Genomic DNA, 27,143 nt, shown 5'->3' with positions numbered 1-27,143 from the left:
GAACAAGTAAATGGCATAAAAGTTCCTGTTTTTTCACTATTTACTTGAGAATGTTTTGAAATTATTATTATTATTTTTTATTTCTTTTTACAATGAATCCACAGTAAAACCAACAAACCAAAAAAAGAAAAAAAAAACAAAAACAGGATGTTTACTTATGATTACAGGACAGTCTGTCCAATGAGCTAATAGAACTAATTTTACACAGTAATTTCCTATTGTTTCCGCCCAAAGAGTCATGCTGACAGATGTTTTCCATTTATTACAGGAACATGTCTTTATCATGTAGACAAACTGACATGCTGTTGAAATTGCACTTCTTTCACTCATAATAAGATATCTCAGGGAATAAATGTGTCGTTAAACATTGTTGCACCGACACAAAGGTGAGTTTCACTCGTCTGGCCCACTTAACATCAAAGTATTTGGCTAACAGTGTAAAATGTTTGACATCCCTGTTGTATGCAATGTTGTTTGGTGTACAAAACCAAACTGGAAAGCATCAAAAATGTGTCACAACGAGGAGAGCGACCCAGCAGCTGAGCTCTGAGGGCTTTAATAAACAGGGGTGCACATAAGTGGTCCACATGTGCGCATTCGCTGTCAAAATAAAAGACGCGCACCAGATAAGAAGTTGCATACACATAAAAGGCACTGTTTTTGTCCGCTAGAGTGGGATTTTCACGGCACATTCTGCACCACATCTCTGTGCATTCATCATTTGTTTGAAGCCAGCTCACCTCCTGCAACCACTTTTCCGAGAATACGTGCTTCTTTTGCGGTTCGGACTCCTTCTGTCATTTCTTATAGGTGGAGGAACATCAAAGTAATTGCTTAAAGGAGCTTCTTCCACATTTTTAAGAATTCTTTTTTTTTTTTTTTTGCCTGTCCCGTTTAGTAGATCATCACACTTAAAACGTAATGCAGTAGGATAATGTTATAACATGTTACTGAACAATTCATAAATGATCCCACACTGACCATATATCTCTTGAAGTAGTTTTTTAACTATTACAATTTTAATCTTAATTATTGTTTTGTTGAGTTAAATAAAGTTTGATAATACTTCCACCTGTCCCCTTTATTCCTCTTTGGCTCTGACCTCTGAGAAGGAGAGTACTAATTTTTCCAGACTTCAGCGAGGTAGAGAGCAGATTTGTGTTGGTGTTGCGCTGGACTTTCCTAAGAGCTGTTATTTCATAGGTGGTTGAATTTGATAAGGGCCTTACACTTCTGTCAGCTCCTCATTGACAGCTTGATAACTATTGTCTGCTCTCTTCCTGTTTTGTCACCTCCATTTCTCTTCTTTTTAAATTCACCGTCCAACCTCTCTCACACACTCGCTCTCTTTCTCTTTTTGCTCTATCCTGTCATTCTTTGCATCTATGCTGTTGTTCTTTCACTTCTAACTTTTCTCCTTCATTTTACGAGACCTTTTCTTTTTTTTTCACCACTCTGCCCTATCTAGTGGTTCTGTTGGACACCACAACGGTACTGGGAGAACTGGACTGGAAGACTTATCCTGTCAATGGGGTGAGTGACGCTGGTATTTCTTGAATTAAGGCTATTAACTGTTTAAGGTTTTTATTGATCAAAAAAACCTTCTGATACCCCCCCTCCTTTTTTTTTTTACATGGTAGACCAATGATGGCTACAATTTGAACCTCTCTTGTCCAAAATCGAATACTTGAGCCACAGCAGACTAGATTTTCTTGCATTTGAGTCAAATGAAGACAGGAGACAAGATCTTGTGTCTTATTAAAAAAAATCCTGTGGGCATCAGGCGGCGTGTTTTATATGGCAGCCTTCCTGACAGCAGTTAGAGCAATGTGACATCCACTGAAGAATGATATGGTGACTTGTGGGAGCACAAAACACAGCACAGCAGGGGTTAAGAACATATGCTAAGTTTGCCCCTAGAGGAAGGTTGATTCAGAGGCAACAAGTGGATGCTGGGTTTGGAGGTGGACAGCAAGTGACAGCGTAGCTCGCAGGTCAGCCGTGTGGCAGATGTCATGCAGGAGCGCACAGTACACCACCTATATGAGAAGGGTGTACTGGACATACACACACAGCTACAACATTAAAACCACTGACAGGTGAAGTGTACAACACTGATAATCTCATTAAAGTGCGATATTGTGCTGCAAACCATGGCTCTGACATTTATGCGGATGAACCCATCACACTAAAACCACCAGACTAGAGCTTTGTTAGTCCCCCAACAACATTAGATGAGAGCATGGGTAGAAGCAGTAAGAATGTAACTGAATACATTTACTTAAGTACTTGTTTAATGTACATGCTCTTTTAAAAAAAAAAAACATTCACATGTTATGCTTCCTTTTGCTTTTGTTGTTGTTGTTTTTTTAAGATTAATTGCATAGTTATAGATCAAGCTACCTACCAATCAGCAATTAAAATCATCAACAGCTGCAACATTAAAGAGATGTTCACTCTTTAACGTATTTAATCAAAAATGATGCTCCAATGATATCATGTATATGATTCTGAAAAGGAGCATGTTTACTTCATGTACTTTAAATATATTTTAATTATACAATCTGTGCATTTTTAATACAATAATTATTTAAATAAAAAAATCTAAGTACTCTTTTTTTCTGCAATTCTGCTTTTTGAATAATAAATCTGTAACACCTCATTTAAAAAAATCCTGGCAAATCCAGACAATATGATTTCCAGACTTCTGAAGGCTGTCTAGCCATTATTAGTAGTAATGATAATACTAATAATAAATATTATGTGTGAATTTTGCTGCTGGTACGGAAAAATCAACACACTTTAAAGAAAATCAGTAGACATGGGAGCTGTGTTTGCATCAGCAGTATGGTTGATGCAAACACAGCAGCCGTTTCTGTAGGCAGCTTTTCAAAACTTGCTGTGCTCATTTCACACGTCTGAGCTGGTTTGGAGAAAGCAGAATGTGTGTACCAGTTTTCTCAAAAAGAAACAGGGATACTGTTACGCACAGAAATCTGATCCATCCTCAGGATTTCTGATTACTGTGTGGGTGTGCACATCTGCGACTTAAGCGATACAGGAATATCATTACATCGCATTCATTTGCTTCTATTCAAAGAAGCTTCCACAGGGAAAAAGCAGTTTCACTCAAAACTGGAAGTGTAACCCTTTAATCAGATAACTCAAAGTACCTTCAGTGCATTTAAAGAAATAAACTTAGTGCAGTTCGGTCTATATATTATTGAACGCAGGCATAATTTAAAAGTTTAAAGTGCAGACTCTCAGCTTCAGTTGGAGAGGCTAAGGAATTACAGCCATTATTAAACAGCTCCCCTATTTTCAGCTTTGTCTTTTTGGAAAGTCTGATCTGTCTTTTCTGCTAGGGAGAGCAGTCATTAGTTTAGTGAACTTTCTGTATTTTCGTTTATGACAGACTTGAATAATGGCGTACATACCATTGAAAAGATCACTGTTTTGTTTCTGTTGCTGTCTTTTTATGTTGCTCTGATCACCCATATTTTTTTCCCCTCAAAATATGCTAAATTGCTAATTTGGCCACTCCACATTGTTCTGCTTTGCACTGAGGTCTCCTCTGACCACATGTTGATTAACAAAAACACCTCTCAGAACAAATAAACACACTTTGAATCATCTACAGACCTCTTAACGGCTTAATTTATGCTCAACTGATGAAGGAACAGTCAGCACCTGTCTGAGAAACAGCTTTTGAGTCAGCTATCCAATTACACTGCCTATAAAAAAAGAGAGACTGCATATAAAAATAGCTTTATTTCCCCAACTGTTAATGCAGTTAGCAACACAACAAATACATTTAAGTTAGAGCTAAAATGCGAAACGTGTTTCAGCGTCAAAAAAATATAAGGACCCTATAATTTCCCTATAGCTGTTTAGATGTCTTGTACAACATAACTTAAGAGCAGGTGCATCGTGAGCCAGTCCATCAAGAAATAAGTACAGGTCTGCTGAAAAGTAGATGTCCATTCTCAAATACATGGTCAATGAGCAGCTCTCTTCTGACCCACTTCCACTTCGCACCAAACTCTCTTGATTTATCAAATAAATGAAAAGACAAACTTCAAAATAATAAATAAATTGGTGTCTTCGTGCAGTTAAAAATCACAGGACAGCTGCTAAAGACTAAATACTCAAGTATTACACTATTAAAGCTTCATATATAACATTATTATTTATACCTCGTAACTATGAGTAAGTAAACATGTAGAAGTCCACTCTTCCTTTGATTTAATTTATTTACGCAATTAGATATTAATTAGGTACACCTGCTGCTCAAATGGTTTAAGCAAATATCTAATCAGCCAATCACATCGCGTTCATTAAAATTTAGGCATGAAGCGATAGTCAAGATGACGTGCTGAAGTTCAAACTGAGCATCACAATGGGGAAGAAAGATTTAAGTGACTTTGTACATGGCATGGTTGCTGGTGCTAGACAGGCTGTCTGAGTATTTCAGAAACTGCTAATCTACTGGGATTTCCCCACACAACCATCTCCAGGGTTTACAGCGAATGGCCAGAAAAAGAGAAAATATTCAGTGAGCAGCAGTTTTCTGGCTCAGAGGTCAGAGGAGAAGCAAGACTGCTTCAAGTTGATAGGAAGGTAACAGTAACTAGAATAACCAATTGTTATATGCAGAATACCATCTCTGTTCTCTGCACAATAAAATAAACCTTAATGGGCCTTAAAGAAGACCATTTTTGGAGGCACAATCAGGTAGTTGTGTCAGATTTTGGCTTAAACATCACAAAAGCATGGAGCAACTCTGCCTTGTATCATACAATTCAGGCTGATGGCGATGTTGTAAAGCTGTGGAGGATATTTACTTGGCACACTTAGGGTCCCTTAGCACCAACTGAGCATTGTTTAAATGCCACAGGCTGCCTGAGTATTGTTTATCATTTTTCTAATAGTGACTTCCAGCAGGATAAAACACCATGTCACAAAGCTCTAATCATCTCAGACTGGTTTTTATGAACATGACAATGAGTTCACTGTGTTCCACAGTCACCAGCTCTCAATCCAGCAGAGCAGACTGGAAAACGATAGAATGAAAGATTTGCATCATGGATGTGTTGCTGACAAATCTGCAGCAACTGTGTGATGCTGTCATGTCAACATGGACAAAAATCTCTGAGGAATGATTCCAGCACCTTGTTGAATCTGTGTTGTGAAGAATTAAAGCAGTTCTAAAGGGCAAAAGGGGATCTTACCCAATAACAGTTTGGCATATCCAATGAAGTGTCCAGGGAGTGTGAGCACTGCATTGTTCACGTTTGTTATGTGTATCTAATTATCTCACGTATGTTGATTATTAAACCACATTTATCTACTATAAAATAATACATTTGAATTTAGTAAAACAGCACTTTGAAGCTGAGACCATTTGTGAAATACTGAAGATGCAATTAACCAACCTCCTGAAGCCCAGAGATCTTAATTTAACAGAGTCTGGTTTTCTCGGCTTTTGTTGTTTATAGAACATATGCGACAACATTTATATGCAATGAATACAGATTCAAACAAGCCATTAAAATATCTAGAGATTAAACTAATTTAATTGCAGTATATGATTCTTTTAGGTCTGAGCCTGAAGGAGAAGCGCTGCTGTAGATTTCATTCTTACAAATATTTCATCAGGGACTGAGCAACCATCAGCAGCAACAATAATTTTTTCATGACTTCGTGTCTAATTCAAGACACAAAGTGGTTGTGGGGTGGGGGCTGTTTGTGCTTTCAGGCTATTATTAAAAGTGTAATAAATCCTTTGGAGCAAAACCAATAAATAGCAGCAAAAGGCTGAGATATTTTCAGGGCCAAATACCAATATTGAAAAAGCTTCTCCTCCCTTGCACACAGCCTAAACAGCGTTTTTGCTATGGGGACCAGCAATGCCATTAATTGGTTGAACAAAAACACAGCAAAACTCCACCACCTAGATTCATATCAAATCAATAATTCATCAAAACTACAGAGATTTAATGACATTTTCATAACACCACTCTCTCCCTTCCCTTTAGTCTGACAATGACAAATTGCCTTGTTTTAATCAAAACCTCAAATCTCTTAGCCAGGTTGAGTGCCGCCTCCGTTGTTTTTAATACAATGCTATCTGTCTGTGCAGTGTCGTTAGGTGTGCGCATGTGTGCACGTGTCATTTATCTTAATGTTTCAGCACCTATGAACATGAACTATTTATTCTCTGATTTTCACCTTAAGGGAAACTCCAGATTAACTTTTATTTCTGACTTTGTGCACTAATTACATAAATTCCTGTTGATGTGTTACTAAAACATGGATGGTTTTCCAAAAATAAAAACATTGCATGTGATAACCAAAAACTGCTGCCCCATCTTGACAATCATTAAATTATCTTTCCTTGTTAACAGCTAAGGAATACCAGCTAACCTGCTCCTTTATTTGGAGAGAATATGATGGCAGTCATCACAGCTGCCAATATCAAAATATCCTTGGAAGTGAGCTGAAGTGAAAATGGCCAAAAGTGACTCATTATTTGCACTGGCAAAAAAAAAAAGAAAGAAAAATCCTCGGGGGCATTTAAATGCTTGAGTCCAAGATACAAACCCAGCCAGAAGTTTAAATCAGTTCTGTACTTCCTTCCATGGTGCAGCCATTGCCTATGCTGGCTAAAGCTGGGATAACTGCAGGTTATGTAATATTTTTGGTTTTCATATTTGGTTAAAATCGGCTTCTTTGGATTTCTTATGATTTCGGGTTTTTTTTGTTATACTTTAAAAAAAAAAAAATTTAATACTGTTTCTGCTAACTTTCCTTTGTCTCTACATTCTGGGGCTCCCTGTCTGTCTTTAAGTTGCTTTTTGTTTTATTTATTTGTGTAGTTTTTTTTTTTTTTACACTTCCTCTCCTTGTCTTATTCCCACCTCTAATTTCCTAATAGTTCCTGCCTATTAGTTCCCATATGCAGTCTTATGTCTCTCTTATCAGGTAGTTTCACAATTTGCTTCCCACTTGTCTGCCCTTGAGTTTCTCAAATTCTTCCATTACCTTTAATCTTTTTTGTCTTTCTGTTCTTTTATAAACTTTTTTTGGTTGTACCCAATTGGTTTCTTCTCTGCAGTGACTCAAATAGTTGTCCTTTATTTATTCATTATTTAGTATCCTTCTTCTGTCTTTTTAACTTTGAAACAGATATACAGAAATATTGTGGAAAAAATGAAGGAATAAATACTCACCCTAGTGGAGGCATTTCAAACATCTTTTTTATAAAGAAAAAACAAAAGCCTACACTGTAGATACATTTTCAGTTTGTTTCTGTATTATTCTTAGTGTAGCTGTCATGGAGGAGGACCCAAATGTGGAATATTTAGGCAACAGGATAAACTGAAAAGATGCCTTTATTTAAACTGACAGAAAAGTCAAAAAACCCTACTAAAAACATCACAACATAAAAGACTCTAACAATTTTGGCAGCAAAAACATACAGAAGTAAAATAAGACACTGTGAGAAGGACTGAGAGAAAAACACCTCTATATATACACAAGAGAGCAATTAGAAGAAGTGAACACAGCTGGGGCGAAATGAAACACAGGTGAAGAGAATCTAGGTAACGAGACAAGGAGGAAATACAGTTCAACAAAGCACAAGAGACAAAGGAGTACCAAAATAAAGCAGGAAGTAACAAATGGGGGTGGGGGGCAAAGACTTAACAAGGGTACTGGGGGGATACACTAGACTGAAACACAAAGAATTACATGTAAATCAATACTGAAGATGTAGACAGAACCAAGAATTCAAAAGTAACAAGAACTAAAGAATAAAACCCCAAAGGAACTATAAACTTTCTAAAACTCAAAACACAGGGACCCATGACTATGACAGAATTCTGTCTAAAAGTCTGGTAAGGTGGCCAAAGATCAATAAACTTGTTCTTATCAAAAAGAAAAGATGTTTAGAGCATCTGAAATACTCCTATAAGTTGCATTCACTTTATTACTCCTCTACAGCACAGTGTTGCCCTGGGAAAAGAGATTTTAAAGACTCATGCTCAGTACATATGAACTTAAACTATGCCAAGAGTGTTTGAAAAAGCATCAAATTTCAGTGCAGTGGAAGTTGTGGGAGTCACTATCGAGCATCATTTGATGGTGGGGCATCCTTTTCTGACGCATGGTCACATGACCACATGGTTTGACAAGAATGTAAGAATATTTTGTAATTGACCTGTAAATAAAAAATACTGTAAATAAGTGACCATATGAAATTGTAGAAAGGGTTTTTTCTCAGGTTTTATGAAGGTTTCTGATTTTGCATTTTCGTTGCCTCAGGGCAATATGGTGCGATGAGGGATATTTCCTGTGGGAGAATGTCATGTACTTGTGCACATTTCACATGTTGCTGGAACAATTCAGTTCAATTCTGTTCTATTCTAATTTAATTATATAGCGCCGAATCACAAAAAGATCAGGCATTCAACACAATTTTGAGATTTACATTGGGAAGCTTCCAGGTGTAGACGCAAGTGAAAACATGGTCAAAAATACCAAATTGTCTGTAAAAATCCAAAAAAGAAAACAAGAAGAGAGGGCGAACCAATGGTGGTATATCTCGAAAGTATGAGAAGAAGAAGAAGAAGAAGAAGAAGAAGAAGAAGAAGAAGAAGAAGAAGAAGAAGCAGGCCCACAGCTCCCATTTCAAATCAAGATCTCCTCTTGGACAATGCATCACTCTGGCCAACAAAATATGACAACCCAATCGGTCGGGGCAGATGACCGCCCCTCCCTGACCCTGGTTCTGCTGGAAGTTTCTTCCTGTCAAAAGGGAGTTTTTCCTTCCCCCTCTCACCACATGCTTTCTCACTTGGGGCCATCTGATTCTTGGGGTTTTCTCTTTATTTTTTTAGGGTCTTTACCTCACAATATAAAGCACCTTGAGGCAATAAATGTTGTGATTTTGCACTATATGAGTAAAATGGAGTCAAACAAGGGAAGATGTAGGGTACCTGGGTGCACAGATACACCAAAGTGATGCGTACAAAGTGTAATGTGCACCTCTGTGTAGATATTTACAGATATGTAAATATGTTTCAAGTGTTTTTCAGATCTTTGTTTCATAATCTTTTGAGTTGTTTGGAAGTTTTTCTGATGTTTTTATTGCTCTTGCATAGTTGAGTTATGATACATGAGTTAATTATTTTCTCTATTATTATGTTTTGTTTTGTTTTTTACTATTGTTGCACAACATTGCCTCTAGGTAACTAAAAATATCTTGGAGAAGGGGTGTCTGAAATATACATTTTTTGTTTTGGCAATAAAATGGCCCAAAGTGAGTCAATAATTGATGTTGAATCATTTTCAGCATGTACCATCAAATTGTGTGCAGAAGAGGGCTTTAGGTATATATCCTAGGACAGCAGAGGCTATTTGAGTACAGTGAGCTCATTGTCATGTTCGAGAAACCAGTTTGAGGTGATTTGAACTTTGTGATATGGAAGCAGACATCAGAAGATGGACACACTGTAGCTGATGATCATGAAGAGACGGTTGTTCATTCAGAGATGCTTTTCTGCATACCTTGGTTGTAACATTTGGTTATCTGAGTTACCGTTACAGGTCGAAGCAAAGACCTGCCACCAGTAGGTCAACCATTACTCAAACCAGTCCATCTGGCACCAACAACCATGTTCAAAGTCACTTAAATCACATTTCTTCCTCACCCTGATGTTTGATTTAAACCTCAGACACTGAGTTGCTGCTATTTGGTTCACTGATTAGATACTTGTATTAATGAGAAGCTGGAACAGTTTTACCCAAGGAAGTGGTAAAACTTCCTTGTTTGTTGTTCGTTTCTTCAGTGATTCAAGAGGTTTTGTCAGCATTAACTTCTCGTTCCAAAAAAAAAAAAAAAAAATGACAAAGGATGAACTGAAGCTCTGCCATCACGTAATGTCGCATACTGCTGTTTCTGATGTCATTTAAAAAAAAACAAACAAACAAAAAAAACCAACTTCTTGTTCCACTGCTTTTATGACTTTGTACACTCTGTTTTCACACAAAGTTTGCCATCACTGACTTAAATACTTACATAAGTCATATGTTGGCAAGGAAAGGTCTAGATCTACTTCTAATTGAGGACATTAAATAGAAATAAATCTGCAACGAATGTTTAATTTTCCAGCTTAATTAAGTGCTTAACGACTTACAGTAGTTGGCTCTAAAAAAAATATGCTGCCAAAGGTGAGGTTCACTTCACCATTTGTAAAAAAGAAAACTTTTTTCTCATGCATGTAAGCCTGGTCTTTGTCCAACCATCAGCTGATTTAAAAGATGATGTTTTTATCTGCAAGGCAAAAGTTCCATCTGAAGCAAGCTGTCAAATTTCTGTCAAGAGCTCAGTACATAAACTGCTGGAAGCAAAAAAAAGAAAGAAAGAAAGAAAAAAAACCCAACGTAGCAAGTTTTCCATTCTGAACATCGCTGCAAAATCAAATTGTTTTTCAGCTACTTCTCAAGCAGTTGCAGCGAGAGCTAAAGTGTGTCGTAATGCATCATTGGTGTGTCAAAGCAGGAAGCGAACACTACTTAACTGAAAAAATAGGAATAGTTCGTCAGGCATCGTCCGGACAGGCTTTGGAAAGGATATATTGGGATATACACCAAGCCCCAGCCTCACCCACTGATTCATGTTGTGCACAGCAGCTCTCACAAAAACAGCTCCCAGCAGTTGGAACCCCTGGGGTGGTGCTAGTAGGTGCCTGAGACTGCGTCTAACAGCAGCACATCCTGTGGGCATTTTGGATGGTGGGGTGGAGACTCCATTGTTCAGATATGGGGAGTTTGGAGGCTGGATAGCATTCTCACTTACTGATGTTCCTTGAGCCAGTCCTGAATACCATCCTGCTGGGCAGGCCAAAACCGTCGGTGAGTAACATGGAAATGGGTAGTATGCTGAGTTTGCAGTAATTTTTAGGTTGTACAAGTTAAGGTAACATCAACATGAATGCTATTACCCAGGGTTTCCTGGCTATTCACTTCACATGCCTTTGGTTTAATTGTGGCTGATGCGTGTACATGCACAAACTGTGCAGCTAAACTGACCTGCGGGGCTGTCCTCACTGAGGTGTCCTCATTCAGATAAAGTATCATCAATAAAATGTTGCGTTCAAACACCTGCACCGACAACATCCAAGTTGAACTGCTTGTTTTCTCTTTAAAAAAAACATATCATCATTTAAAAACTGGATCTTTATGTGATGATATTGTGAATCACTCAGGTAATCTTTGTCTAAATCTTTTTCACAGCACTGCATATTTTTATATTTGTTAATTTTAAGAGAATTGATAGCAAGAACATTTTAAAACATTATGAGCTGTTCAGCTGCACAGTCCCGATAAACATTATTAATTCCTATGGATGTAATTGAGCAGAACTATTTCTAAAGGTACATCAACCACAACCCCAAAACTCTTGAATAGATTGATATGGCCACCATACTAAATTCATGTAAACTGAGCAGGTGCTATGTGCCTGTCTGTCTCAAGCCTGAACAGGTACTGCGATTCTTGCTATAAATAGTGATGAAGTATTACATGGTGTTTTCCATCCTCCTCTGTCCTTCTGATAACTATATGTATGCAGATTGAAGGCGCTGGAGTTGGAGAAGGTGTATCTGGAGGACTAAAAGTCAGCCACATGTGTAATAGTTGCAGGTCTTTTAGCATCAAGCTCGATGTGATGACAATAAATGTGATTTCAGTTGTATTTCATATTAAGCGAGAGCATTTTTAATGAAATCAAATGCCGTAGCCCCAAACTAAGTATCAGTATTTCATTGTATGGTCCGCCTCACTACTAAGCCAGCAGCAAGCATTTTTATGAGGCAATTGTTGTATTGCTCCCTCACACTGCAACATTACTATGAATTCGGTACATTAATTAGATCTACACTTTGTACACAAAACCTACTTTCTGCATTCCACAGTCTGCTAAGCTTTGGACTAATAGGCAGAGCGATTAGTAGGTGCATATCTGATTGCCTCGGAGAGCGTGGGTTGCAGCTCATCTTTCAAACTCAGGGTTTGCATTTTTGTTTTCCCTGCACTGAACCATGCCACATCCCAAGGGTGCATTTTAGAACACTGAGGCACACGGAGTGACAAATCACCATTTTCTCTCGTTTGTATGCATAATGGAACTCCAATTACTTAATGCTGATCTTATGCAAACCAGAAAGTCTGCTTCTTGTAATAAGATACTCAGTTTCTGTTTTAAGCTTTGTAAGGAGGGCAATGTAATGAGGATATACAGAGCACCGTGTATGGTGAAGAAACTTCCCCGACTTTGTCTTTACGTCTGCTCAAAATCTTTTAAGTGACTGATTCAGTGGCATGTGGCATAAGTCCTGCAGAGGCCTTGCAACTGGATGCAGTCGAAGCATTACTGGAAATGTGTGAATTTTGGATTTTTCCTGAGTAAATACATATTTTTTTTATTTTTTAGGTCATATTCATGCAAACGTAACAAACAGGGTATGTCTGTGAATCATTAAACATCTTATTATTACCACAGAGTCCCCTTATAAAATTACAAGCACAACATATTTGGGAGGCCAGAGGTCCAAATGAAAGAGGGAGTGAATATGATTGATTAATCGTTTGGCCCATGAGTGTCACATAGAGCTTATTTAGATGGCTTAATTAATAGAAGATTAATTGCTTCTGCACACTCCAGTCAAGGTTAAAGTGTTGTTTAATTATTTATATTTGAGAACACTTAATCTGTGACTTGCCTGTGTGTGTGGATATGTGTGAGTGTGTTTTAAAATGTATGCATATCAAATTCTCAACACAGGAGCACTGCATATTACTTCTTTTTTCTTTTTGAACACCCCATTTTGTGGATGTCACAGATACAGTTTTACATAATGGCGAAGTGTGAAATCAATAACCAGCCACAGAGTGTTTTCAGTGTAGACACTTGGGCTTTCTCACGATCTCCACGCTCTGGTCTGTGACCTGGAAATAATAGTGTGCAATCATGGAGGAAGCTTCAGCCCCGCCACCCTTTGAAGAAGTGGCAGAGGAGGCTTCCAGAGTGAGGCTTATTGGATAGTGACTCCCTTGCAGTCGAAATCTGTGTAGAAGTGCTGTCCAAATTCAGGGATTTCTGCAAACCCTCTATTTCCAATCCAGAACCATTGTATCTGGCCAACATGAAATGCCCTATTTTGTAGAATTCTTCAACTCTCGCATATATATGCATTTTCTCTTATCTAGGAGATACAGTAAAGTCCCCACTATTCCATAAGGCATGCATAAAGCCGCTTGTTTTTGTCTCCCTTCTGATAGGACCCACAGTAAGGTATTGTTGTCAGGAGACACTGGTCACTGTTGAGAAATTTAAAAAAATCTAAACCTTTCATGATATGACAGTATTTATTAGCAGAAAGTCTTTAATACAGTGCTAAGATGAGGCTTGTCAAACGCTTCACCTTTGTATTGTTTTTTGTCTGTGCCATGAATACATTTTATGAAACAGACAAGTGTAAAAGATAGAGACAGAAAGAAGACAGAGATAATGTTCAACAGTGCAGATCTGAAACGCAGTGCAGTGCAAAATGTTCCTGGGTTCTTAGGGTTCTGATGTTTGTATGGGGGAGTTCGGGAGAGGGCTACAACACTGAATGTGTACAATGTGCCAGTGGTTTTGGGGATGTTGTCAAAAATGATGGAATTATGAATGAGGAAATGTACCATCAGATTTTGATTCACCGTCTAGAAAAAGGTTTGTCTGCCAATGACAGAGAATCAAAACAAACTGCCAAAGCAGCAAAAGAAACTGAGGACTATGCTCCTGAGAGCCCAGACCTCAACATCATTGAAGGAAAACAGAACAAAGGGCAAAATCCAAATAAAGAGCGTTGAATGTCCTTCAAGAAGCCTGGAAAACTATTCCAAATAACTGCACCTATTTTCCATTTGCTTGCAAAATATCTGGACCAGGGGTCTGCAACCTTTTACACCCAAAGAGCCACTTGGACCCGGTTTCCACGCAAAAGAAAACACTGGGAGCCGCCTCCTTTTTGAAATCTATATTGAAGATAACACTGTATATTGTTTTTTTTTTACTTTTATGCTTTGTGTGAACAACTAAAGTAAGTAAGTAAAGTTTATTTATTAAGTGCTTTTCACAGACAGGCAGTCACAAAGCGCTGTACACAAATATTAAAATAAACAATACAATCAATAGACATTATACACAATGTAAAAGATCAAATGTAAATAATGTAAAGAATATAAAATATGTAGATCAACAAAAGGCTTGTTTGAAAAGAAAAGTTTTTAACTGCTTTTTAAAAGAATCCACAGAGCAACTAAGGTGTGCTGCTTCTGAAATCCATGAAGTGCTACAGAGAAAATTACATTTTATTTCTGTAATTAACACATTTTGAACTCTTAAAGAAATATAACAAAAGGAAAGACACACAGCTGAACTAAAATGATCCAGCAAACAAAAACTGTTGTGAGCCGCCACCCAGACGCACCTGAGCGGCACCCGCAATCACGCCTCGCCGCCTTAACGTCTGTGCCATTTATGCTGGTGTTGGTGTATGTCGGGCTGTGAGCTGCAAAGCTACAGCCGGCTGTATGCGTACAGCAACCGTGTGTGAAAAGTGGTCAATAAAGAGATGCTATAAAGCATGTTCATGCAAACATCGTCGGGTCTGCCGTGGTATGTTTACAATGGGACTTCTGCTCCTGAACCTCTGCGCACAGCGTCTGCAAATCGGGGCTGTACGAAGTCACTTTCATCTTTACGCAGGACTGTAAGCTGTCGTCTGTGAGGCGTGAGCGGTGTTTGTTGTGCTATATGTGCTATATACGCATGTGAAGACTGAAAAACCCGAGTGAAGAAGCATCATAGGAAGTTCCCAGCAGCCTAGTCCTATTGCAACCTAACTAAGGGAGGATTTGGGGTACCTGATCATATGCTTAATCAAAAAGGAAAGTTTTAAGTCTAATCTTAATAGTAAAGAAGGTGTTTGTCTCCTGAATCTAGAAGCTAGATCTAGAAACTAGAAACTGGTTCCACAGAAAAGGGGGCGTGAAAGCTGAAGACTCTGCCTCCCATTCTACTTTTAAAACTTCTAGGAACCACAAGTAAACCAGCAGTCTGAGAGCCAACTGCATCTTTGGGGTGATACAGTGCTATGAGGTCGTTAAGATAAGGTGGGGCTTGATTATTTAAGACATTGTATGTGAGGAATTTAGGAAAGAGGAACAGGAACAAACACCACCCATCTCTGTAAGCAATGCAGACTCTGCACCCGGTTGATCTTTTCTAAGTTCAGTAATCCAACATTCAGAAGCAGGTCTGAACTAAAGAGCAGCTTTATTGCTTAGTTTACAGGTCATAAAGCAATTTACTGTAAAGCAGGAACTCAGGAATGCTAAATCGGGTGACAGGGAAAACTCCAAACAGACGGCTCACACAATCAGAGGGGATAAGACGACAACAACGGGGACAAAGAATTAAGGAAACTGAGGACTTAAATACACACAAGGAAGTCAGGGAGATTAAACACACCAGGGAACACAGATGATCCAAGTCTGACTAATGACACAAGGGAAGAAAAACTGAACACGATGCACACCGGATAAGTGACTATCACAATAAAACAGGAAATCACTAACACTGATTCACAGTGCTATGACGGAGGCAAGAGAGAGCAAGAGACAGCGAAAGAGACACGGAAACATAGGGACAAGACAGAGACAGACTAGATATGAAAGGGAACTGACTCAACTGAACAAGGAGCAGAGAACTAAGCAAACTCAGAAGCATTAGGAAATACATATCTTAAACCTCAGTCCAGAAATCACTAATAGTCTCAGGAAAACACAAATTACTGTCATGGTCGCAGACCCAGAATCATGACAATTTGACCTTTTGACTTTTAGTCACAGAAAATAAATTATTTTCTTTTAGCAAAGTCATTTACAGAATGTCTTATCACCATTCATACAATAGAAATAATGATTTACATGCTGTAAGTTTCAGACTCAAGTCAAAGCACTGGCATGTCTTCAGTGTGTCTCATGTTCTTGAGTTATAACTACATGTCCAGCTGTGCATCTGGCACAATCACAGCTGCCCATGTAATGCCACAGGAGTTGTGAGAAAGAGGATCTGTCAATAAATGTTAGGGCTTTTGAAGCTCTGATCATCACACCGTTAAAGCGGAGCAGACAAATGAGAGCCTGGCTGATGCAACAGCTTGAAAACATTGGTGAGAGAATTTGTGTCTCTCAAATGTCATGTTTCTATACAGATTAAGTTTCACTACAAGCAACGAAGTCTTATATACATTATACAAAGCAGCTCAGAAACTAGATCATTCATGAGTGCGTTTATTATAATATCCTAATATAATCTCCATTTTAGCACATTTGATGCTAATATGTTGCTATACCATTATAGTCCATACCCATATCCATATCAGCTAATCCTCACTAATCCACAAATTACTGATGGTTTACAGTTTTTCTGATTTTGTAAAACACTAAATCCCCTTTTTAAAACCAAATGCTCAGTGTCCTTAACCAATTTATTAAATCAGTCAAAGCCTTAAACAATTTATAGTTAACAAGTCATTGACTCATTTCCCCCCCCAAAAAACATCTGTAAAACACATTTAACAGTGATGTATTGTACGTATGATGCGTGATGGTAACCACAAGTGGCAATGGTAAGTCCTGATAAAAGTTAAAAGTTATGGATGCCAGCTATGGATGGAAACAAATCTGAGAGGTGGGGGAGGTGAGGCGGTGGATGAAGAAAAAAGGAAGGCCGGTAATTTCAGAGTAAATTTAAGTAGCTGTGACAGACCAGGTCCTAGTTGGTGGAATGACAACGAGGGAATCGGGACAAAGACTACAATCCAATCTCAGCAGATGCTCTGTGGCCACCATTATCAGGAAATACAGAGAAGATAACAGGTCCTTTAAAACAAGGCAGCGAAATACAGAAACACAGAGGTGCTAAAGACAGTTTCAGTTTTGAAGGCACCAACAAGTGTCAGCCTTTTATCTTTCAAACATGTCCTCAGCTCAGCATGGTGCACAAGGAGGAAGTGTTGGGCACTCTCTTTGAGGAGGATGACAGCAAAGTCTGCCCTGTGTCCTGGCTTTGACCTGATGCTGACCTTATCAAATGAATTGCATGTTGCCTTTGATTTTACAGTTAAATTTAGAGTCTGTAATGTCCTGTCATGTCTCAGTGTGACTGATAAAATCCAAAGACGATTGTGTCATGAATGTGTTTGTGTTTTATTTTGACTGTGTGTGTGGTATAAACAAATTGTTTTGCTTTAGGGTATCTTTTAGCTCACCGGGTTAAGCAAGTGACCCATACGACATGAGGCTAATGCAGCAGCGCGGGTTCAAGTCTGCCCTGGGCCATTTGCCGCATGTCTTCCCTCTGCTCTCACTTTCCTGTCATCTCTCCCCTCTGTTTCTGTCATAATAAAGGTGGAAAAGTACTAAAAATATGAAAGAAAGATTTTATTTGGCTTTGAGTATGAATAAAACAGGTTTAAAGAGATTCTTTTGATTACCCAGAACAGACACAGGTCTTATGAATGTAGCTTGAACAGTTTGTTTTATGTATACACCAGAATATTAATTTTCTAACAAAAATACTAGTTTTATTTTGCAAATGATAGAGTTAAAGTGTCGTGACACATTGCACATAATAACTTTATCCTTTTTTTTGTTTTAATCAGTGGGATGCTATCACAGAGATGGATGAACAGAACAGACCTATACACACCTTCCAGGTTTGCCATGTAATGGAGCCAAACCAGAACAACTGGCTGCGGTCTGGGTGGATCCAGCGACAAGCTGCACAGAGGGTCAGGACTACATCACAAAACTTGTGCAAAGACAAACACTTGAATAGAAATCTTTGTTTGTGGTTTTGACATTGCCCCCAGGTTGAGAAAGAGTCACACTCCCTGGAGGAAGTTCAGTCTTCTGTATAACCTACCGGGAAATGCAGACAAATAGCTATAAGAACCTGACACTTTGCTTAGGAGAAGGACCGATTTCTATTACAGTCAACACAGAGTCTATTGTAACAAAGATATAGTAAGATGCCTTCTGTGCACATTGGCTGGTGGGAAACACAAATATGTTGCTGCACCAAGTTTCACATTTACCTCTTTTTGTAGACTGAGAATTGCCCGCATACAGACTGTTAAATCAATGCACTCGCTCACTCGAGGGGACTGAGCCGTCTGGCATCGTGACTTGAAATAGTGGCTTCTTGATAGAAGAACGATCTGTCCACTGAGCTTCAGGGGAGGAGTAATGATTAGCCAATCAGTGCCATGGGCAAGACTAACGCCATTGTCAAGCTGTTTAAAGGCATCGTGTGCCACCACAGCGGCCTGCGCTCACTCGGCTTCTCCACCCTTGAGGCACGGCTACTGCACAACAAATGGAGAAACATGCTGAACTGTTCTTACCTTGCTCGGTGTCGCTCATAAAAACAAGTTTGTTAGCATGGCTGTGCATCAGTATTAACTTAAAAATTATGCAAGATTTTAGTGGATATGTTGATCTAAAAAATACTTAGAGAGTAATAAAAATAGTCAAATGAAGCACAATTTGAAAGTATAAAGCAATAATCTTCGTGTTTCTTATGGGGAAGGAGATTTTTTTTTTTCCTATGTGCTAATAGAGTCCTATTATGTTTACATTTTTGCTTGTACAATATCCCCTTAAAGTGTGTCCTCTCTTCTTCCCAAAACCATTTAAATTTTGTCTGTAGAAGAAAAAACGGAGTTAGGGTGATTTGAAGAGAGCTTGTGAAATGGGCTTCGTTTTGTTAAATAAAGGGCTTAACATAAACACACTTGTATGAAATTATTGATGGTTATTATACTGACGTAATTGTTTAATCTATGTTTTACCTCAGGTATATGTGGAGCTGCGTTTTACACTGAGAGACTGCAACTCCATCCCTTGGGTTTCTGGTACTTGTAAGGAAACCTTCAATCTCTTTTACCTGCAGACAGACGGGCCGCTCCCCGACAGCACACGCTTCCGGCCTACTGACTATGCTAAGGTTGTCATGTTTTTATTCTTGTCATGTGACAGAACTGTCATTGTGTGACTTTACGTGAGTAAAGCGTGTGTTTGGTTTAAGGTGGACACCATAGCAGCGGATGAAAGCTTTACACAGACTGATCTTGGAGATCGTGTCCTTCGACTTAACACCGAGGTCAGGGAAGTGGGCCCCATCACACAGAAGGGATTCTACCTGGCCTTCCAAGATGTGGGAGCTTGTATTGCTCTTGTGTCTGTAAAGGTCAGTGAACAGGGTTGCATGACTCAGTCTCGCATAGACTGGGCATAAACTCAGTATTACTTCTTTAACCTGAACACTGTGTTTTCCTCTTTCACATAAGGTCTTCTACAAACGGTGCCCCTCAACTTTAAGAAACTTGGCCGCGTTTCCTGAAACAGTGCCACAAATGGACTCATCCTCTTTGGTGGAAGTGAGAGGTTCGTGTGTGGAGAACGCAGAAGAGAGGGACACGCCCAAATTGTACTGTGGTGCTGATGGAGACTGGCTGGTACCACTGGGCCGCTGTGTCTGTAGTATTGGCCACGAGGAAATGGACGGCTACTGCCAAGGTGAGAAGCAGCCCGAGATGTATCTCTGAGTGTGTGTGTGCATTTGTGTGTGTTCCTGTCTGCACTCATTTTAGAGAAGTACGGTATGCTAACAGTGTGCTAAAAAAGCAAAGAGAAGAGGAGAGGAGAGAAGAGAAGAGGAGAGGAGAGGAGAGGAGAGGAGAGGAGAGGAGAGGAGAGGAGAGGATGCGTCATGCTCACAGATCTCCAGGGCCTCCCAGTCATCTGCAAGAGTTTGACTTTACAGGACTGATATTCCCTCCTCTCGTTCTAAGATCCTGCATCCTTGTCTGATCCTTTCCATCCCCATTTCTCTTCATCCCTTTTCAGTCCCGCCTCCCCCTCATCATCGTCTCATCTCTCTTGTCCACTTTGTTTACTCTTCGCTTCACTCCCCATTCTTTCTCTCTTCTTTTATTTCACCATTTCAACTCACACTCTCACTTTCCTTCGTTGCCATCCTTTTCTGCTACGTGATCACAAACAATGCAAATAGGAAGGGATTGTGTGTATCACTTCAGAGTTTTCGGAATCATTACTTTGGCTCTCATGAGATCCCTCTCTGGACTCTGTCAATTATGTGGCTGAAATGGGAAAGTAATTTCTTGTAAAATGAAACCGTTTGTGGATTTCTGGTATTTAGGTCTGATTTTTTGCCCTTTGATACCTAAAAATGTACAGAAGCTTCTTGTTAGGATGCTTCATTTCCAATTAGTCCAATCAAAATAACCTAAATGTGATCCACTGAACAGATTACAAAGGACTTAAAGAAACTGTTTACTTGGTTCAGATGGTCTTTGGCCTGCTCTCTCAATTAGACAATGATGGAGGGCTAGCTGGCTAATTGCCTTCATTTGTTAGTTTCACAGCTAATTTAGCTCACACCTAGTTTTTGCTAAACCTTTCTTCAACCTTCCCTTTCATTACAAGACTCAGACTTACTTGTAATTATGGCAGGAGCTAAATTGAGCCACAGTGCATGATTACAATTGAAGAGCACTCCGTGTTCCTTACTATATTTTATAGACTTACAGCTGATTGGGGTGAAATTCATGTAGTAACCCTGTGGTGATGTAGTTACTCAGAGCATTACAGAGAGAACTCCAGCAGTCATTAGTACAGCTGATATGTAGGATAGGCTCTAATATCGCCTTTATTTGCTCCTCGGGTGTAATTTTTTTTTCTTTTTATCTTCTTCTCTTTTATCTTCCTTTTATTTATCTTTTCTCTCTCGCTCGCTCTCAATCATCTCAAGTTAAACAACACAGAAGTCTGTCAGGAGAGATTCCAGATGAGACGCCAGCTTAGGAGCAGTACTCTCATGGTGTCCCTTTTATATGTTCTCCATCTCTGCTCTCCTTTTTCATCCCCTCTGGCTGCCAGTAGTTGCTTCTCTCAAATGTACTCAACCCACTTGGCAGTTGAAAAAGATGTCTGTGTTAGCGTGTTTTATCACAATGTCTGATCCTCACTCTAATAAACCTAAACTGACAAATGCTGTTTATAAATTTAACAAATCAAATTAACTATCCAGAGATATGAAAGAACTGTGAAAGAAGAATAGTGATGAAACGCACTCACCAGCCACTTTAATAGGTATACCTACTCAATTATTTCTTAATGCGAATATCTAATCAGCCAATCACTTGGCAGCAAGTCAGTGCGTTAAGGCATGTAGACATGGCCAAGGCGACCTGCTGAAGTTCAAACCAAACACCAGAATGAAGAAGAAAGGTGATTTAAGGAACTTTGAACCTGGTTGCTGGTTCCAGATGGGCATTTGTGTACATCAGAAATTGCAGATCTGCTGGGATTTTTCCACAAACAGTCTTGAGGGTTTACAGGAAAGGGTTTCAAAAAGAGAAAATATCTAATGAGCAGCAGTTCTTTAGGCTGGGATGTTGAGGGATAATGGCCAGACTGCTTTGAGCTGATAGGAGTGCAGCAGTAACTCAAATGACCACTTGTTATTAAAATCAAGGTAAGCAGAAGAGCAACTTGTTGAACCTTGAAGCAGATGGGCTCCAGCTGCAGAAGGTCTCACCAGGTGCCACTCTGATGAACTAAGAACAGGAAACAGAGGCTACAGTTCATGCAGGTGTACCAAAATTAGAAAGTAGAAGACTGGAGAAACCACACCTGGTCTCATGAGTTTTGATTTCTGCTGCAACAGTTGGATAGCTAAATACATCAAATATCATAGATCCATGAACGCATGGATGTATCCTGTCTTGTATCCTGCCCATCTGAGCATAGTTTAAACACCACAGTCAATCGGACAGTGTCCATCCCTTTATGACCACAGTGTACCCATCTTCTGATAGCTGACTCCAGAAGGATTATGTGCCATGTCACACAGAACAAATGCATGTTATTGAGTTGACTCAGTAACATGCATTGGCCTCCACAGTTACCAGATCTAAATTTAATAGAGCACCTTTGGGATATGGTATAAAGAGAGATTTGTATCTGCCAAATCTGCAGCAACTGTGTGATGCTATCATGTTACTATAGACACTGATCTCTGAGGACTGTTTCCAGTACCTTGTTGAATCTGTGCTGTTAAGAACTAGTTCTGAAGTCAAAAAGTTGAAACCATGGACTAGCAAGCTGTAACTAATGAAGTGTTTTTCCTGTGATTTCTTTAGCAGCAACATCAGCTTTAGCATACATGGCTGCATGCACATAATACTTAAGCAACAACCATGGTGACATTAAGGTTAATTAATGCGAGTGCAGATGAAGGCTATGATGCAGTCACTGAATTCTCATATGTGGTACATCCTGCAATCAAAAGCATCGTTGGCATAAAAAAGCTTCAACATATAACAACAACATCTTAAAAATTAATTAAATGATTAATAAAATAACTAATTAAATTTCAGTTGTTAATAACTTTTGCGGGCTGTAACTGTGGAATATTTCAAAATTTAACTTCAATTAGTAAAATCAATTAGTAAAATATTTGATCAGGTTTTTTTGTGATCATGTAGTAAGTACTACATCTATAAATCAAACAAAAAGAAAGAGGCAGGCTGAGCATTTACCAAAAGCAGTACCCTCCTGTGTGTTGTCTTTGCTTCGACTGGGCCTTTTCCCATCTCTGCAGCGGATGCATGAACATGAAACGAATATTGATCTTATTATCAGATTGTCTGAAGGAAAACAAGTGCATTTCCCAAAATGGGTGTTCCTCTTAGACTCACGCATCTACTGTAGGGTCCCTAGTGAAGGAAACCAGTGTTGCTTTTTTCTTTGCTGCGGTTGTTGCTGTGGTCAGAAACGTCAGGTTATTTCTATCAGGGATGGTCTACTGTGGAAATCTGAAACAGCGAGAGCATCAGCGAACTTACCGTTAGGGTTTAAAGTGGTGATGAGTAGAAACAACGCATAATGGCATGATAATTAATGATTTATGACCAATCACCCCTCCAACCCCCCATCAATAATTTCCATAGGTCCGTCAGAGCATATGCAGTAATGAAGATGTGCACTTTGCTTGGAGTTGCAGGAAGTTTAGGCATGAACTTGCGATGACTTCTGCTTTCTCCTCGTTTTCATTTTGGAACACTGCTTCAAAGGGTACTGTGATCAAAGCTGTCTGAGAGGCAGCATGGGGAAAGAGCAAAAGAGGGAGAGAGAGGGGGAGAGAGAGAGAGCGAGGGCGAGAGAGAGAGAGAGAGAAAAGGGAAAGCCCCAGCCTCCCAAATATAAGCAGAGCTCTGCACTAACACGTCCATCTTTCCCTCCCAGCTGCCTAAACAAAGGCATCAGCGCTTATCAAAAGCTGCTTTCCACCCCAATAGCATTCTGCCAGACTGTTCTGACATCTCAATCGAGTGTCTTATTATTCTATTCCTTTCATTCGTTGTCAGCCACAAGAGGATTACTCAGAGATAGGCTGGTTATATCATGACCTAGATAAGGCAACATCATAGTGCTAATGCTATTTGTTCCACATCCTTTCGTCACAGCAGCATATTCATAAAGAGGCAGTGAATTGTGGGTGAAGCTAATAGAGATGTCTTTTCAGATTTCATGTGAATCAGAGTCGATATGCAGACGAAACCAGAAACCCACCAGTAGGATAAGTGATTAGTCTCAGAAGCTGAGAAATGAAAATATTATGGTTTCAGCAAAATCTTCTTAATTTTCTTAAAAATGCATTGCATTTTTTAATTAAACTCCACCTAATCCAGCACAGTTTTCCTCTTTTTAAATAAAGTTAATGGTAAAAATGCAAATGAAGCAATTTAGGAGCAACAAGCTGAAGTTGCTTAGTCTCTATTTTTGTTGCTTTCTGTCTTTTGCCACTTACCCTGACCATGCCACAGAGCTACAGGCTTTGACAGTAGGTTGCTCACTGATGACTTCCAGCCTGAAGTTGTGACCTTTAAATTTGAGTAAAATGGAATAGGAAATGAGGAATCGATACATCTCTTAGGTGTGTCTGAGTGTTTGTGCCCCTCTTCTGTCCATTAAGGACTGTGTTTACTCTGGCCTATAACGCAGCGCAGACGAGAGCATCACTCATTCTCTGTGAACTTCCTATCTGCATATCAAAGCTGAGAGTCCAGGGTAAACATACTCTTCAGCTCCATCTGTTTCTGACAACGTAAAGCCAAGAGAAAACTTCCAACCCCACACATCCAAACAACTCAAAATCTCTTGGTTGCTACGTCATTACATTCCTGCAAGTGTGCAGATGTTGCACTTCACCAAGCTACAGTAGGTTACCTGCTGAAACTTCAACAGTTGATGTGTTTTGAATAACTGTGGATAGCTTCTCTTATCAATGTTTTATGGAACGAATCAAGATGTATAATTCATTGTAGCAATGAAACCACAGAGAGCTATCACCTAATGTTGAATTTCATCTTATCTTAAATCTGTATGTCAGCAGCTTCCAGCTCAATGTTTGGTTTTACTTACTGTCCTTATTAGCAGTAATTTCAGCAGACCAGCAGCAAAACGAATGGCACTTTAGGATCCTCAGCTATCATCTGATGATAGCCTGTGGGGACAGCGGCCATTATTTTGGGAATTTTTATGGAGCCAGTTGTCAAGGTTTCACCCAAAGGACTCAAATGCAGGACACAGTCGAAACAGTTTTAATGAAAAGAAGTCAGGAAGAAATAACAACAGTGAATGATCAGAGGTCAGTTTTCAAGCTGGGATTCTGATCAGGGAAGTATTTTCAGGTAAGTTGTTACTCTGGAATTTAACATTCAGACACAGATTTTCCAAGTGGAATAATACTCAGGTACTGTAAGTTTCTTCAGGTAAGTGCAAACAGGAATTGGCGATCCTCTCATCTTTCTTCAGATTTAGGGTTGCAGTACTTGGAGCTCCACTGCTAGCAAGCTTTCAACAGCAGTTGGCGTAAGAGCAGGTCAAGCAGGTATTTAGGTAAGTATAAGAGACCAGTCGGTGACCTCCTGGCAACCACCTGTTGCTAAAATGTATTTTCCCCAGCTGGCAAAAAACTGGTACAAAAAACAAGACTTTGTCATTGCTGTGGTCGCTAGCATATTGGTGCGGTCATAGTTTGAATTGAAGTGACGGACATGTCTACAAACACAGCCCAGCTGCTCTCAAAACTGTGAAAAGTGCAACTCAAACAGGAAACAGGGATAGTTTCCCTTCAGCGTAAAATTTGTGCACTTTGAAACATGTTGGCTACAGCAGTGAGGCACAAGTTTTACTTTGAACGTTGCCTGTTTCCAATTTGTGAGCACTTTCTCAAATTTACAGACAAAAATTAAAACATGAAACTACAGATAACCATGGAAATCTGCTACCAACAAAAGTAACTTTCTTTGCAATCTATTTGATCAAGTAAAGCCAGCATCCTCCAGGAACCATTGTCAACCAGTTGGGGAATACAGATCTCCCTAGTAACCAGTAGGCTAGCTGTATCATATCCAAAATGGCTGACAACTTTTGTTGTGCATGATGCAATGTGAGAAACCTCAGTAGCCTAATATCACCCATGCTTATTCACCCAACAGTGCTGGGGGGGGGGGGTATGTTGTGGAAATGACAGTCTTCACTAGTGGGGATAGTTACAAAGCTTTCTTCGTTATGAATTAGTGATACATGTTTTTATTGAACATTTGAAGATAAAAAAAAAAACAGAAACTCTTGCAGAGGACATAAAGTCAGAGATAGAAATGACAAGGAGCAGGTGCATCTAGTACAGGTAGAGCTGCTGCAAAAACCCCAGCGCAACAAATTCTGGATCCTTTGGCTTTTAGTTAGCAGTTAGCATTAGCAGCACATGCTGCGTCTGATGTGAAAGGACCTTTATGCTGCGCACTGTGACTCACAGTTATGGTCCCGGGTCAGCCCTGACTTTGTGTTAAACTAATCCTAAAGTAATAATGGTATTTCTAACCAATGATATACCACAACTTTATCCTTTCAGCAGCTGCTGAAAGTTAGGGGACCTAGCTGCTATCGGATATTTATATAGAGATCCTCCAGCTTTAAACTGTATTACCCTTCAAGGACCTGCAGTTCAAAAAAGCGCCCTTCCGACAGCCAAACCCATCTGTTCTCTGATTGGATAGTTAAATTTGTGATTGACATGACATTGGCCAATCAGATGAAAGGAAGAAAAATGGGGTCAAATTCGTACTTGTAACTTGAAACTTGAGTTTAACATGTATTTTTTGGCTGAGTCCACACATAAATCTTTTTACAGACACACAAATTCTTTTTACACATACAAATCCTGATTTACAAGTACAAAATATTTATGACCACAATTTGAGCCCATAGTCTCCCTTCAGTGTAATTTTTGATTGTGCAGGATAGTCCCGTAGAGAGTGTAGCCAAATGTTCTTTTGGGCAAAGCTTTTTTCTCCTGTGGGTTCCCGCTCTTTGTTTTGGGCAGTTTTTTATTTTGGGGTTATTTTTTGTTGTTCTTCTTCTGTCTCTCTAGTTTTTACACTTCTTTATACTTTATACTTTTATGCCTTCTTTTACCTTCCCTCGTGTCCATTGCGATAGTTTCAACTATCCTCTGAAATGCTAACATTTCTGAGTCTTTCTGTTGATGTGTTATTATTATTCTTTATACTGACCTGATGATTGTTATTCTCTCTGATCTGAAGAGGCCAATCACAACGCTTGTGTGCTGCGTTGATCCAACATTATTACATTTCTCTGGAGGTGCACGTCAGGCTGCCGTGTGGGGCTCAGAGGGGTTTGCTATTACTTTGTAGGTTACGACATAGATTTCCTGCTGAAGCATAAAGTGGCCAATAAATGTGAGAATGTACTGTTAAATGGGGGGAAAAGAAGCATATTATTCCTTTTAATAAAAATACATGACATGAAGGAAGATTACATGACAAAATCCCCCCAAAAAGTGGTAGCAAACAAATAGCATTCCTCTATGTGTGTGTGTGTGTGTGTGTGTGTGTGTGTGTGTGTGTGTG

General features: G+C 39.3%; 1 protein-coding gene across 2 annotated transcripts in view; it reads left to right on the top strand.

Annotated features, from left to right (window-relative positions):
- Positions 1-27,143, top strand: part of LOC102312860 (ephrin type-A receptor 6) — a 75,550-nt gene that overhangs the window by 14,770 nt on the left and 33,637 nt on the right. For both annotated transcript variants that reach the window (XM_005937164.3, XM_042220998.1), the window contains 5 exons: positions 1,469-1,533; positions 17,781-17,909; positions 18,977-19,126; positions 19,208-19,369; positions 19,470-19,698. In XM_005937164.3, the coding sequence (XP_005937226.1) occupies positions 1,469-1,533; positions 17,781-17,909; positions 18,977-19,126; positions 19,208-19,369; positions 19,470-19,698 (735 nt within the window). The remainder of the gene's footprint in view (positions 1-1,468; positions 1,534-17,780; positions 17,910-18,976; positions 19,127-19,207; positions 19,370-19,469; positions 19,699-27,143) is intronic.

Source organism: Haplochromis burtoni, unplaced genomic scaffold (genome assembly GCF_018398535.1).
Source record: "Haplochromis burtoni strain Fernald_Lab_line unplaced genomic scaffold, NCSU_Asbu1 Contig_59, whole genome shotgun sequence".
Lineage (NCBI taxonomy): Eukaryota > Metazoa > Chordata > Actinopteri > Cichliformes > Cichlidae > Haplochromis > Haplochromis burtoni.
The sequence above is the reverse complement of the archived record's forward strand: the minus strand, read 5'-3'. Positions and strand labels throughout refer to the sequence as shown.